Raw genomic sequence first — 13,287 nt, 5'->3', positions numbered from 1 at the left:
GGGGGAGGGAGAGGAGGAGAGAGGGGGTTGAGCGGGAGAGAGAGAGGAGAGGGGGTTGAGAGAGAGAGCGAGAGAGAGATAGAATGATGGTGTCAAACTCTGTCAACAGCAGTGGGTGAAATCAATTGTGGGTGTAATATGTGTGAGTGGGCAGACATAGATAACTAATAACTGTCAGGGGGGTGAGGGGGTTAAATGTTGGAGTGATGAGGTGAGAAATGGGGGGTGAGGGGGTTAAATGTTGGAGTGATGAGGTGAGAGATGGGGGTGAGGGGGTTAAATGATGGAGTGATGAGGTGAGAGATTGGGGGTGAGGGGGTTAAATGATGGAGTGATGAGGTGAGAGATGGGGGGTGGGGGGATTAAATGTTGGAGTGATGAGGTGAGAAATGGGGGGTGAGGGGGTTAAATGTTGGAGTGATGAGGTGAGAAATGGGGGGTGAGGGGGTTAAATGATGGAGTGATGAGGTGAGAGATGGGGGGTGAGGCAGTTAGATTTTGGAGTGATGAGATGAGAGATGGAGGGTGAGGGGATTAAATGTTGGAGTGATGAGGTGAGAGATGGGGGGTGAGGCAGTTAGATTTTGGAGTGATGAGATGAGAGATGGAGGGTGAGGGGGTTAAATGTTGGAGTGAGGACGTGAGAGATGGGGGTGAGGGGGTTAAATGTTGGAGTGATGAGGTGAGAGATGGGGATGAGGGGTTAAATGTTGGAATGATGCAGTGAGGGTGAGGGGGTTGAATGTTGGAGTGATGAGGTGAGAGATGGGTGGTGAGGGGGTTAAATGTTGGAGTGATGTGAGAGATGGGGGGTGAGGGGATTAAATGTTGGAGTGATGATGGGGGGTGAGGGGATAAAATGTTGGAGTGATGAGGTGAGAGGAGTACAGGTCTCACCTCCTCATTCTCAATCTTGAGGGTGGAGAGACGGGACTGCAGCTGTTGACACCTCTGGAGTAACTCCCCTTCTAACGGCTGCTGGGCACATACTACCCCCATCTAGAGAGAGACACAGACAATATGTTTACAGCTGAGATCCACATACTACCCCCATCTAGAGAGAGAGACACAGACAATATGTTTACAGCTGAGATCCACATACTACCCCCATCTAGAGAGAGAGACACAGACAATATGTTTACAGCTGAGATCCACATACTACCCCACATCTAGAGAGAGAGACACAGACAATATGTTTACAGCTGAGATCCACATACTACCCCCATCTAGAGAGAGAGACACAGACAATATGTTTACAGCTGAGATCCACATACTACCCCCATCTAGAGAGAGAGACACAGACAATATGTTTACAGCTGAGATCCACATACTACCCCCATCTAGAGAGAGAGACACAGACAATATGTTTACAGCTGAGATCCACATACTACCCCCATCTAGAGAGAGATACAGACAATATGTTTACAGCTGAGATCCACATACTACCCCCATCTAGAGAGAGAGACACAGACAATATGTTTACAGCTGAGATCCACATACTACCCCCATCTAGAGAGAGAGACACAGACAATATGTTTACAGCTGAGATCCACATACTACCCCCATCTAGAGAGAGAGAGACACAGACCATATGTTTACAGCTGAGATCCACATACTACCCCCATCTAGAGAGAGAGACACAGACAATATGTTTACAGCTGAGATCCACATACTACCCCCATCTAGAGAGAGAGACACAGACAATATGTTTACAGCTGAGATCCACATACTACCCCCATCTAGAGAGAGAGGCACAGACAATATATTTACAGCTGAGATCCACATACTACCCCCATCTAGAGAGAGAGACACAGACAATATGTTTACAGCTGAGATCCACATACTACCCCCATCTAGAGAGAGAGACACAGACAATATGTTTACAGCTGAGATCCACATACTACCCCCATCTAGAGAGAGAGAGACACAGACAATATGTTTACAGCTGAGATCCACATACTACCCCCATCTAGAGAGAGAGACACAGACTATATGTTTACAGCTGAGATCCACATACTACCCCCATCTAGAGAGAGAGACACAGACAATATGTTTACAGCTGAGATCCACATACTACCCCCATCTAGAGAGAGAGACACAGACAATATGTTTACAGCTGAGATCCACATACTACCCCCATCTAGAGAGAGATACAGACAATATGTTTACAGCTGAGATCCACATACTACCCCCATCTAGAGAGAGAGACACAGACAATATGTTTACAGCTGAGATCCACATACTACCCCCATCTAGAGAGAGAGAGACACAGACAATATGTTTACAGCTGAGATCCACATACTACCCCCATCTAGAGAGAGAGAGACACAGACAATATGTTTACAGCTGAGATCCACATTCTACCCCCCATCTAGAGAGAGAGACACAGACAATATGTTTACAGCTGAGATCCACATACTACCCCCATCTAGAGAGAGAGACACAGACAATATGTTTACAGCTGAGATCCACATACTACCCCCATCTAGAGAGAGACACAGACAATATGTTTACAGCTGAGATCCACATACTACCCCCATCTAGAGAGAGAGACACAGACAATATGTTTACAGCTGAGATCCACATACTACCCCCATCTAGAGAGAGAGATACAGACAATATGTTTACAGCTGAGATCCACATACTACCCCCATCTAGAGAGAGATAGAGACAATATGTTTACAGCTGAGATCCACATACTACCCCCATCTAGAGAGAGAGACACAGACAATATGTTTACAGCTGAGATCCACATACTACCCCATCTAGAGAGAGAGACACAGACAATATGTTTACAGCTGAGATCCACATACTACCCCCATCTAGAGAGAGAGAGAGAGATGGACAGAGAGAGAACAACAAACACCATTGTAAATACAACCCCCATTTAACCATTTGCACATCGTTAAAACACGGCATATATACATAATATGACATTTGAAATGTCTTTATTCTTTTGGAACTGTCACGTACACTCCCTCTCCGGCCTCTAGGTCATCAGGCTGCTGATTATCCCACACACCTATCACCATCGTCAAGCCCACCAGCACCTCATGACACCTTCCTGGACTCCATGCCACCTCCCATGCCACCTCCCATGTTTCCCATGCCAATAAAGCCCCTTGAATTGAAATTGAAAATTCAACATACCATTTAAGATCTGGCTAAAAATACTTGAATCAGTTGCCCTTCATGGTTGTGAGGTCTGGGGTCCGCTCACCAACCAATAATTCACAAAATGGGACAAACACCCAATTGAGACTCTGCATGCAGAATTCTGCAAAAATATCCTCAGTGTACAATGTAAAATACCAAATAATGCATGCAGAGCAAAATTAGGCCGAGACCCGCTAATTATCAAAATCCAGAAAAGAGCCGTTAAATTCTACAACCACCTAAAAGGAAGCGATTCCCAAACCTTCCATAACAAAGCCATCGCCTACAGAGAGATGAACCTGGAGAAGAGTCCCCTAAGCGAGCTGGTCCTGGGGCTCTGTTCACAAACACAAACACACCCCACAGACCCCCAGGACAGCAACACAATTAGACCCAACCAAATCATGAGAAAACAAAAATAGAATTACTTGACACATTGGAAAGAATTAACAAAAAAACAGAGCAAACTAGAATGCTATTTGGCCCTAAACAGAGAGAACACAGTGGCAGAATACCTGACCACTGTGACTGACCCAAACTTAAGGAAAGCTTTGACTATGTACAGACTCAGTGAGCATAGTCTTGCTATTGAGAAAGGCTGCCATAGGCAGACCTGGCTCTCAAGAGAAGACAGGCTATGTGCACACTGCCCACAAAATGAGGTGGAAACTGAGCTGCACTTCCTAACCTCCTGCCCAATGTAAGACCATATTAGAGACACATATTTCCTCAGAATACACAGATCCACAAAGAATTCAAAAACAAACCCGATTTTGATCAACTCTCATATCTACGGGGTGAAATACCACAGTATGCAATCACAGCAGCAAGATGTGTGACCTGTTGGCACAAGAAAAGGCCAACCAGTGAAGAACAGACACCACTGAAAATACAACCCATATTTATTTTCCCTTTTGTACTTTAACCATTTGTACATGGTTATAACACTGTATATAGACATAACATGACATTTGTAATGTCTTTATTATTTTGGAACTTCTGGGAGTGTAATGTTTCCTGTTCATTTTTACTGTTTATTTCACTTTTGTTTATTATCTACTTCACTTGCTTTGGCAATGTTAACATATGTTTCCCATGCCAATAAAGCCCCTTGAACTGAATTTAATTGAGAGAGATATATAGATATATATATATATATATATATATATAGAGATAGATAGATAGATAGATAGTTATTCTAGCTTCCGCGACGCATATAAGGCCCTCCCCCACCCTCCCTTTGGAAAAGCTGACCACGACTCCATTTTGTTGCTCCCAGCCTATAGACAGAAACTAAAACAGGAAGCTCCCGTCCTCAGGTCTGTTCAACGCTGGTCCGACCAATCGGATTCCACGCTTCAAGATTGCTTCGATCACGTGGACTGGGATATGTTCCGCATAGCGTCGAACAACAACATTGACGAATACGCTGATTCAGTGTGTGAGTTCATTAACAAGTGCATCGGTGATGTTGTACCCACAGTGTTTATTAAAACATTCCCCAACCAGAAACCGTGGATTGATGGCAGCATTCGCGCAAAACTGAACGCGCGAACCACTGCTTTTAATCAGGGCAAGGTGACCGGAAACATGACCGAATACAAACAGTGTAGCTATTCCCTCCGCAAGGCAATCAAACAAGCTAAGCGTCAGTATGGAGACAAAGTGGAGTCGCAATTCAACGGCTCAGACACGAGAGGTATGTGGCAGAGTCTACAGTCAATCACGGATTACAAAAGAAAAACGAGCCCCGTCGCGGATCACGATGCCTTGCTCCCAGACAGACTGAACAACTTTTTTTGCTCGCTTTGAGGACAATATAGTGCTACTAACACGGCCCGCCACCAAAACCTGCGGGCTCTCCTTCACTGCAGCCAACAGTGAAGGAGAGCCCATGAGTAAAACATTTAAACGTGTTAACCCTCGCAAGGCTGCAGGCCCAGATGGCATCCCCGGCCGCGTCCTCAGAGCATGCGCAGACCAGCTGGCTGGTGTGTTTACAGACATATTCAATCAATCCCTATCCCAGTCTGCTGTTCCCACATGCTTCAAGAGGGCCACCATTGTTCCTGTTCCCAAGAAAGCTAAGGTAACTGAGCTAAACGACTACCGCCCCGTAGCACTCACTTCCGTCATCATGAAGTGCTTTGAAAGACTAGTCAAGGATCATATCACCTCCACCCTACCTGACACCCTAGACCCACTCCAATTTGCTTACCGCCCCAATAGGTCCACAGACGACGCAATCGCAATCACACTGCACACTGCCGTATCCCATCTGGACAAGAGGAATACCTATGTAAGAAAGCTGTTCATCGATTACAGCTCAGCATTTAACACCACAGTACCCTCCAAACTTGTCATTAAGCTCGAGACCCTGGGTCTCGACCCCACCCTGTGCAACTGTGTCCTGGACTTCCTGACAGGCCGCCCCCAGGTGGTGAGGGTAGGTAACAACATCTCCACCCCGCTGATCCTCAACACTGGGTCCCCACAAGGGTGCGTTCTCAGCCCTCTCCTGTACTCCCTGTTCACCCACGACTGCGTGGCCATGCACGCCTCCAACTCAATCATCAAGTTTGCAGACGACACTACAGTGGTAGGCTTGATTACCAACAATGATGAGACGGCCTACAGGGAGGAGGTGAGGGTCCTCAGAGTGTGGTGTCAGGAAAATAACCTCACACTCAATGTCAACAAGCAGCGCCTCTTCAACCTCAGGAGGCTTAAGAAATTCGGCTTGTCACCAAAAACACTCACAAACTTTTACAGATGCACAATTGAGAGCATCCTGTCGGGCTGTATCACCGCCTGGTACGGCAGCTGCTCCGCCCATAACCGGAAGGCTCTCCAGAGGGTGGTGCGGTCTGCACAACCCATCACCGGGGGCAAACTACCTGCCCTCCAGGACACCTACACCACCCGATGTCACAGGAAGGCCAAAAAGATCATCAAGGACACCACCCAAGCCACTGCCTGTTCACACCGCTATCATCCAGAAGGTGAGGTCAGTACAGGTGCATCAAAGCTGGGACCGAGAGACTGAAAAACAGCTTCTATCTCAAGGCCATCAGACTGTTAAACAGCCATCACTAACATTGAGTGGCTGCTGCCAACATACTGACTCAACTCCACCCACTTTAATAACGGTAAAATTGATGTATTCAATTTATCACTAGACACTTTATATTATATAATGTTTACATACCCTACATTACTCATCTCTTATGTATATTACATCTACATTCTTTACATTTTAGTCATTTAGCAGACGCTCTTATCCAGAGCGACTTACAGTAGTGAATGCATACATTTCATACATTATATATATTTTTTCCCGTACTGCCCCCCGTGGGAATCGAACCCACAACCCTGGCGTTGCAAACACCATGCTCTACCAACTGAGCCACACGGGACCATTTGTCCGTGATATACTGTACGCTATACCATTTACTGCATCTTGATGTAATGTATCACTAGCCACTTAAAACAATGTCACTAGGTTTCTTCCTAGGTTCTGGCCTTTCTAGGGAGTTTTTCCTAGCCACCGTGCTTCTACACCTGCATTGCTTGCTGTTTGGGGTTTTAGGCTGGGTTTCTGTACAGCACTTTGAGATATCAGCTGATGTAAGAAGGGCTATAAAAATAAATTTGATTTGATTTGACTTCCTATAATGTTTTCATACCCTACATTACTCATCTCATATGTATATACTGTACTCTATAACATCTACTGCATCCTGCCATCTTGATGTAATGTATCACTAGCCACTGTAAACAATGTCACTTCATATAATGTGTTCATACCCTGCATTGCTCATCTCATATGTATATACTGTACTCTTACCATCCACTGCATCTTGCCTATTCCGTTTGGCCATCACTCATTTATATATTTTTATATACATATTCATATTCTTTCCTTTACACTTGTGTGTATAAGGTAGTTGTTGTGAAATTGTTAGGTTATATTACTTGTTAGATTTTACTGCATGGTCGGAACTAGATGCACAAGCATTTCGCTACACTCACATTAACATCTGCTAACCATGTGTATGTGACCAATACATTTGATTTGATTTGAGAGGGAGGGAGGGAGGGAGAGAGAGAGATGGACAGAGAGAGAGAGAGAGAGAGAGATAGAGGGATAGAGATGGACAGAGAGAGAGAGATAGAGGGACAGAGAGAGATAGAAATAGATAGAGGGATAGAGATGGACAGAGAGAGAGAGAGAGAGAGATAGAGGGATAGAGATGGACAGAGAGAGAGAGATAGAGGGATAGAAAGAGGGCGAGAGTAAGAGATAGATAGACACACAATTGGTTTAAGCTCACAGACACACACACACACACACACACACACACACACACACACACACACACACACACACACACACACACACACACACACACACACACACACACACTTACTAACCCCCCGTACCGTGTCTCCCATGTGTGACTGGAAGTCGAAGCGCATGGGGGGACAGAAGACGTTGTTGTAGGTCTCCATCAGTCTCTGCTTGTCCCCGTTGGGCTCCAGGCTCTCTGCTGCCCCCTCCAGGCCCTCCAGCCCACTGTGTTTAGACGCCTCCACGTTCATCTCGGCTGACAGGTAGGTCCGCAGCGCACGGTGGAGACTGGCATGGTAGCCCAGGTCACAGCACTGACAGAGGGAGGGAGGGGGGAAGAGGGGAGAGAAAGAGAGACAGAGAGTGGATTGTTTAATTCAAAGAGATGCTTACAAAGGCATGGTTAAAATCAACGCAATACGTCTTAGGCAATGAGATATTCCCATATTCCCATGGACGTCATACTACAGTACATGCTACAGTATATACTACAGTACATGCACAGTACATGGTACAGTACATACTACAGTACATACTACACTCCATGCTACAGTACATGCTACAGTACATACTACAGTACATACTACAGTACATGCTACAGTACATGCTACAGTACATGCTACAGTACATACTACAGTACATACTACAATACATGCTAAAGTACATGCTACAGTACATACTACAGTACATGCTACAGTACAGACTACAGTACATGCTACACCATCATTAATGAGAGTGAAGGTATGCTACATGCTAACCCTTCAGACATAATGAGTGAAGGTATGCTACATGCTAACCCTTCAGACAGAATGAGTGAAGGTATGCTACATGCTAACCCTTCAGACAGAATGAGTGAAGGTATGCTACATGCTAACCCTTCAGACAGAATGAGTGAAGGTATGCTACATGCTAACCCTTCAGACAGAATGAGTGAAGGTATGCTACATGCTAACCCTTCAGACAGAATGAGTGAAGGAGCATTAGAAGTACTTCAATCAATTATCATTCCTGTTCATATAGCCAAAGGCTAACCCACAGTCTTTCAGTCTATAGTAGAGGGCAGACTACAGTAATGAGACCAGAGGGGAGAGGAGGAGGAAACAGAAGACGAGGGAGAGTCCTGTCAGTGATCCTTGTTAAGGGTCAGGGGAGAGAGGGAGGAAGAGAAGGATGAGGGAGGAGGGTGTAGAGAGGGAGAGTCTGTCAGTGATCCTTGTTAAGGGTCAGGGGAGAGAGGGAGGAAGAGAAGGATGAGGGAGGAGGGTGTAGAGAGGGAGAGTCTGTCAGTGATCCTTGTTAAGGGTCAGGGGAGAGAGGGAGGAAGAGAAGGATGAGGGAGGAGGGTGTAGAGAGGGAGAGTCTGACAGTGGTCCTTGTTAAGGGTCAGGGGAGAGAGGGAGGAAGAGAAGGATGAGGGAGGAGGGTGTAGAGAGGGAGAGTCTGTCAGTGATCCTTGTTAAGGGTCAGGGGAGAGAGGGAGGAAGAGAAGGATGAGGGAGGAGGGTGTAGAGAGGGAGAGTCTGTCAGTGATCCTTGTTAAGGGTCAGGGGAGAGAGGGAGGAAGAGAAGGATGAGGGAGGAGGGTGTAGAGAGGGAGAGTCTGACAGTGGTCCTTGTTAAGGGTCAGGGGAGAGAGGGAGGAAGAGAAGGATGAGGGAGGAGGGTGTAGAGAGGGAGAGTCTGTCAGTGGTCCTTGTTAAGGGTCAGGGGAGAGGGGGAGGAAGAGAAGGATGAGGGAGGAGGGTGTAGAGAGGGAGAGTCCTGACAGTGTGAAAGAAGGGATGAGGGGGAGTAAGGATGATGGGGATGAGGGGAGAGCCCTGCTCTGCTTGTAGTAGGCCTTGTTAAGTTGAGTTAAGGCTGACAGGTCTACGTGCTGCAGGGAGAGGTGGTGGGGTGAGATGGATGTTGGACTACATAATCAGTTGTTCTCTGGCCCCCAGAAAGACTGCTGGAGTATGTATTTATTTTTACCATGTCCAACAGGTTGTGTGTGTGTGTGTACTCACGTTGATGATATCAGACAGGTCGTGGATGTAGTATTTGAAGACACAGCTGTTCGTAGCCTCCAGAGCCAGCAGGTACTCATTCCTCGCCTTGATTGCTTTCAGCTTGTTCTCTGTGTACTTAGCCTGCCTCTGAGAGGGACACAGAGAGAGAGAGGGAGGGTGAAAGAGAACAAGAGAGAGAGAGGGGGAGAACGAGAGAGAGACAGAGAGAGAGAACGAGAGAGGGAGAGTGAGAGGAGAGAGGGAGAAAGAGAGGAGATAGAGAGGAGATAGAGGGAGAAAGAGAGAGGGAGTGAGAGGAGGAAGAGAAAGAAAGAGAGAGAGGAAGAGAGAGAGGGGGAGTGAGAGTGAGAAAGAGAGATAACAGGATTGAGAGAGAACATGATCTATACTGGTAGATAATAGTAAGGCCAGTGGTAGGGTCTTGTCTCTCTGACAGAGCCCCCACTGTAGTAGAACATGGCTAGAGCTTTAAGCCAGTTACAACCTCATACATCATTCATGAACAACACACACATGCAGGCATACACATGCAGGTACAGTTGAAGTTGGAAGTTTACATACACTTAGGCTGGAGTCATTAAAACTTGTTTTTCAACCACTCCACAAATGTCTTGTTAACAATCTATAGTTTTGGTAAGTTGGTTAGGACATCTACTTTGTGCATGACACAAGTAATTTTACCAACAATTGTTTACAGACAGATTATTTAACTTATGATTCACTGTATCATAATTCCAGTGGGTCAGAAGTTTACATACACTAAGTTGACTGTGTCTTTAAACAGCTTGGAAAATTCCAGAAAATGATGTCATGGCTTTAGAAGCTTCTGATAGGCTAATTGACATCATTTGAGTCAATTGGAAGTGTACCTGTGGATGTATTTCAAGGCCTACCTTCAAACTCATTGCCTCTTTGCTTGACATCATGGGAAAATCAAAAGAAATCAGCCAAGACCTCAGAAAAAACATTGGAGACCTCCACCAGTCTGGTTCATCCTTGGGAGCAATTTCCAAACACCTGAAGGTACCACGTTCATCTCTACAAACAATAGTACGCAAGTATAAACACCATTGTCCCACGCAGCCGTCATACCGCGCAGGAAGGAAGAGATGAGATGAACGTACTTTGGTGCGAAAAGTGCAAATCAATCCCAGAACAACAGCAAATGACCTTGTGAAGATGCTGGAGGAAACAGGTACAAAAGTATCTATATCCACAGTAAAACAAGTCCATAACCTGAAAGGCCGCTCAGCAAGAAAGAAGCCACTGCTCCAAAACCACCATAAAAAAGCCAGACTACGGTTTGCAACTGCACATGGAGACAAAGATCGTAATTTTTGGAGAAATGTCCTCCGGTCTGATGAAACTGTTTGGCCATAATGACCATCGTTATGTTTGGAGGAAAAAGGGGGATGCTTGCAAGCCGCAGAACACCATCCCAACCGTGAAGCACGGGGGTGGCAGCATCATGTTGTGGGGGTGCTTTGCTGCAGGACTGGTGCACTTCACAAAATAGGTGGCATCATGAGGGAGGAAAATTATGGGGATATATTGAAGCAACATCTCAAGACATCAGTCAGGAAGTTAAAGCTTGGTCGCAAATGTGTCTTCCAAATGGACAATGACCCCAAGCATACTTCCAAAGTCGTGGCAAAATGGCTTAAGGACAACAAAGTCAAGGTATTGGAGTGGCCATCACAAAGCCCTGACCTCAATCCTATAGAAAATTTGTGGCAGAACTGAAAAAGCGTGTGCGAGCAAGGAGGCCTACAAACCTGACTCAGTTACACCAGCTCTGTCAGGAGGAATGGGCCAAAATTCACCCAACTTATTGTTGGAAGCTTGTGGAAGGCTACCCGAAACGTTTGACCCAAGTTAAAAAATGTAAAGGTAATGCTACCAAATACTAATTGAGTGTATGTAAACTTCTGACCCACTGGGAATGTGATGAAAGAAATAAAAGCTGAAATAAATCAATCTCTCTACTATTATTCTGACATTTCACATTCTTAAAATAAAGTGGTGATCCTAACTGACCTAAGACAGGGAATTTTTACTAGGATTAAATGTCAGGAATTGTGAAAAACTGAGTTTAAATGTATTTGGCTAAGGTGTATGTAAACATCCAACTTCAACTGTATGTGCACACACACTATAATGGACTGTGCTGTGTGACCTGCATCATCAGTCAACCTGTTAGTACAGGTCTCAGGGTCTCATTCCTCAGACAGGGATGCTCTCATATTCTTGTCCCTGTACACACACACACACACACACACACACACACACGCTTTACCTTCTCCTTCATCTTCTCTATCTTCTTGACTGAGGAGCGTCGGACATGTTTCTCCTCCGTCTTGATGCTGGCCAGTGTGTCAGGTGACCTGGGAGTCTGTCTGTCGTCCTGGCGACCAGAGCGCCCCATCTGCTTCTCCTCCTGTTTCTCTGCATCCTTCAGTTTGTTCTCAGAGTTGATACTGTCTGTGTTGTACATGTGGTATGTCTTCATCACCTACACAGGGGGACAGGAGGAGCAGTGAGAGAGAGAGAGCGAGAGAGAGGGTTGTGTTTGTGTCTGTGTGTGTGTCATACACTGTCCAGTCGTGCTTCTCAAGGGTGTGTGTGTCATACACTGTCCAGCCGTGCTTCTCAAGGATGTGTGTGTCATACACTGTCCAGCCGTGCTTCTCAAGGGTGTGTGTGTCATACACTGTCCAGCCGTGCTTCTCAAGGGTGTGTGTGTCATACACTGTCCAGCCGTGCTTCTCAAGGGTGTGTGTGTCATACACTGTCCAGCCGTGCTTCTCAAGGGTGTGTGTGTCATACACTGTCCAGCCGTGCTTCTCAAGGGTGTGTGTGTCATACACTGTCCAGCCGTGCTTCTCAAGGGTGTGTGTCATACATGTCCAGCCGTGGGTGTGTCATACACTGTCCAGCCGTGCTTCTCAAGGGTGTGTGTCATACACTGTCCAGCCGTGCTTCTCAAGGGTGTGTGTCATACACTGTCCAGCCGTGCTTCTCAAGGGTGTGTGTTATACACTGTCCAGCCGTGCTTCTCAAGGGTGTGTGTCATACACTGTCACACCGCTGGACAGTGGATTGTTAGGAATGAGAGGCCTGGTGCGCTGGCATACCACTGGCTGACAGGGAATTCCACACACACATGCATGTGCGGTAATAGCCGTATTTAGGCAGATCATTTTAAAAAGACGATTAATAAAATTGCCGCTGGCCAATTGTCCCGGAGAAGAAGAAAAAATCACATAGCGAAATAATTATTTTTAGTCTATTCATTGATGGAAATACCAATCGATGGAAATATATTTAACAGGTCATGCTTATCGTTCATAATTTAGTGGAATTAAATTGCCGCGTTTGTACAGTATATTTGTTACGTACATGAGTCTGTGGATTGAACACCTTTGACATTGACCTTATTTTTCACACGCGTACAGAATACAGATACAGAATCTTTGAGTGTAAAATCTGTCAGACAGTGTGACAGCTGCTGCTAAAGCATCTCAAACAGTCTTCATCAGGAAGGCTTCATCAGCACGTCACACACCACTTTGTAATGAGCTGGAGGCAGTATGCATTTTGAAAACATATACTTAATTGTTTGAAACCCTGAACGTTTTAATACATATTATGAGGCAAGTCTTACCTTGCTTCAAAGTAGCCTAGACAAAATCAGACCATATCAGACCAATCCTACTCATATTAGTAGCCCATACTAGTTGTTCCATATTATATCTCCCCTCTTCAACT

General features: G+C 45.7%; 1 protein-coding gene across 1 annotated transcript in view; it reads right to left on the bottom strand.

Moving 5' to 3' along the window:
• LOC115207185 (SLIT-ROBO Rho GTPase-activating protein 2-like) overlaps window positions 1–13,287 on the bottom strand; it is a 179,904-nt gene that overhangs the window by 36,940 nt on the left and 129,677 nt on the right. The window contains exons 6-9 of the mRNA XM_029774166.1: window positions 11,816–12,031; window positions 9,517–9,645; window positions 7,600–7,821; window positions 898–999 (exon numbers count right to left, since the gene is read on the bottom strand). Of these exons, the coding sequence (XP_029630026.1) occupies window positions 898–999; window positions 7,600–7,821; window positions 9,517–9,645; window positions 11,816–12,031 (669 nt within the window). The remainder of the gene's footprint in view (window positions 1–897; window positions 1,000–7,599; window positions 7,822–9,516; window positions 9,646–11,815; window positions 12,032–13,287) is intronic.

This window comes from Salmo trutta, chromosome 14 (genome assembly GCF_901001165.1).
Source record: "Salmo trutta chromosome 14, fSalTru1.1, whole genome shotgun sequence".
Taxonomy (NCBI): domain Eukaryota; kingdom Metazoa; phylum Chordata; class Actinopteri; order Salmoniformes; family Salmonidae; genus Salmo; species Salmo trutta.
The sequence above is the reverse complement of the archived record's forward strand: the minus strand, read 5'-3'. Positions and strand labels throughout refer to the sequence as shown.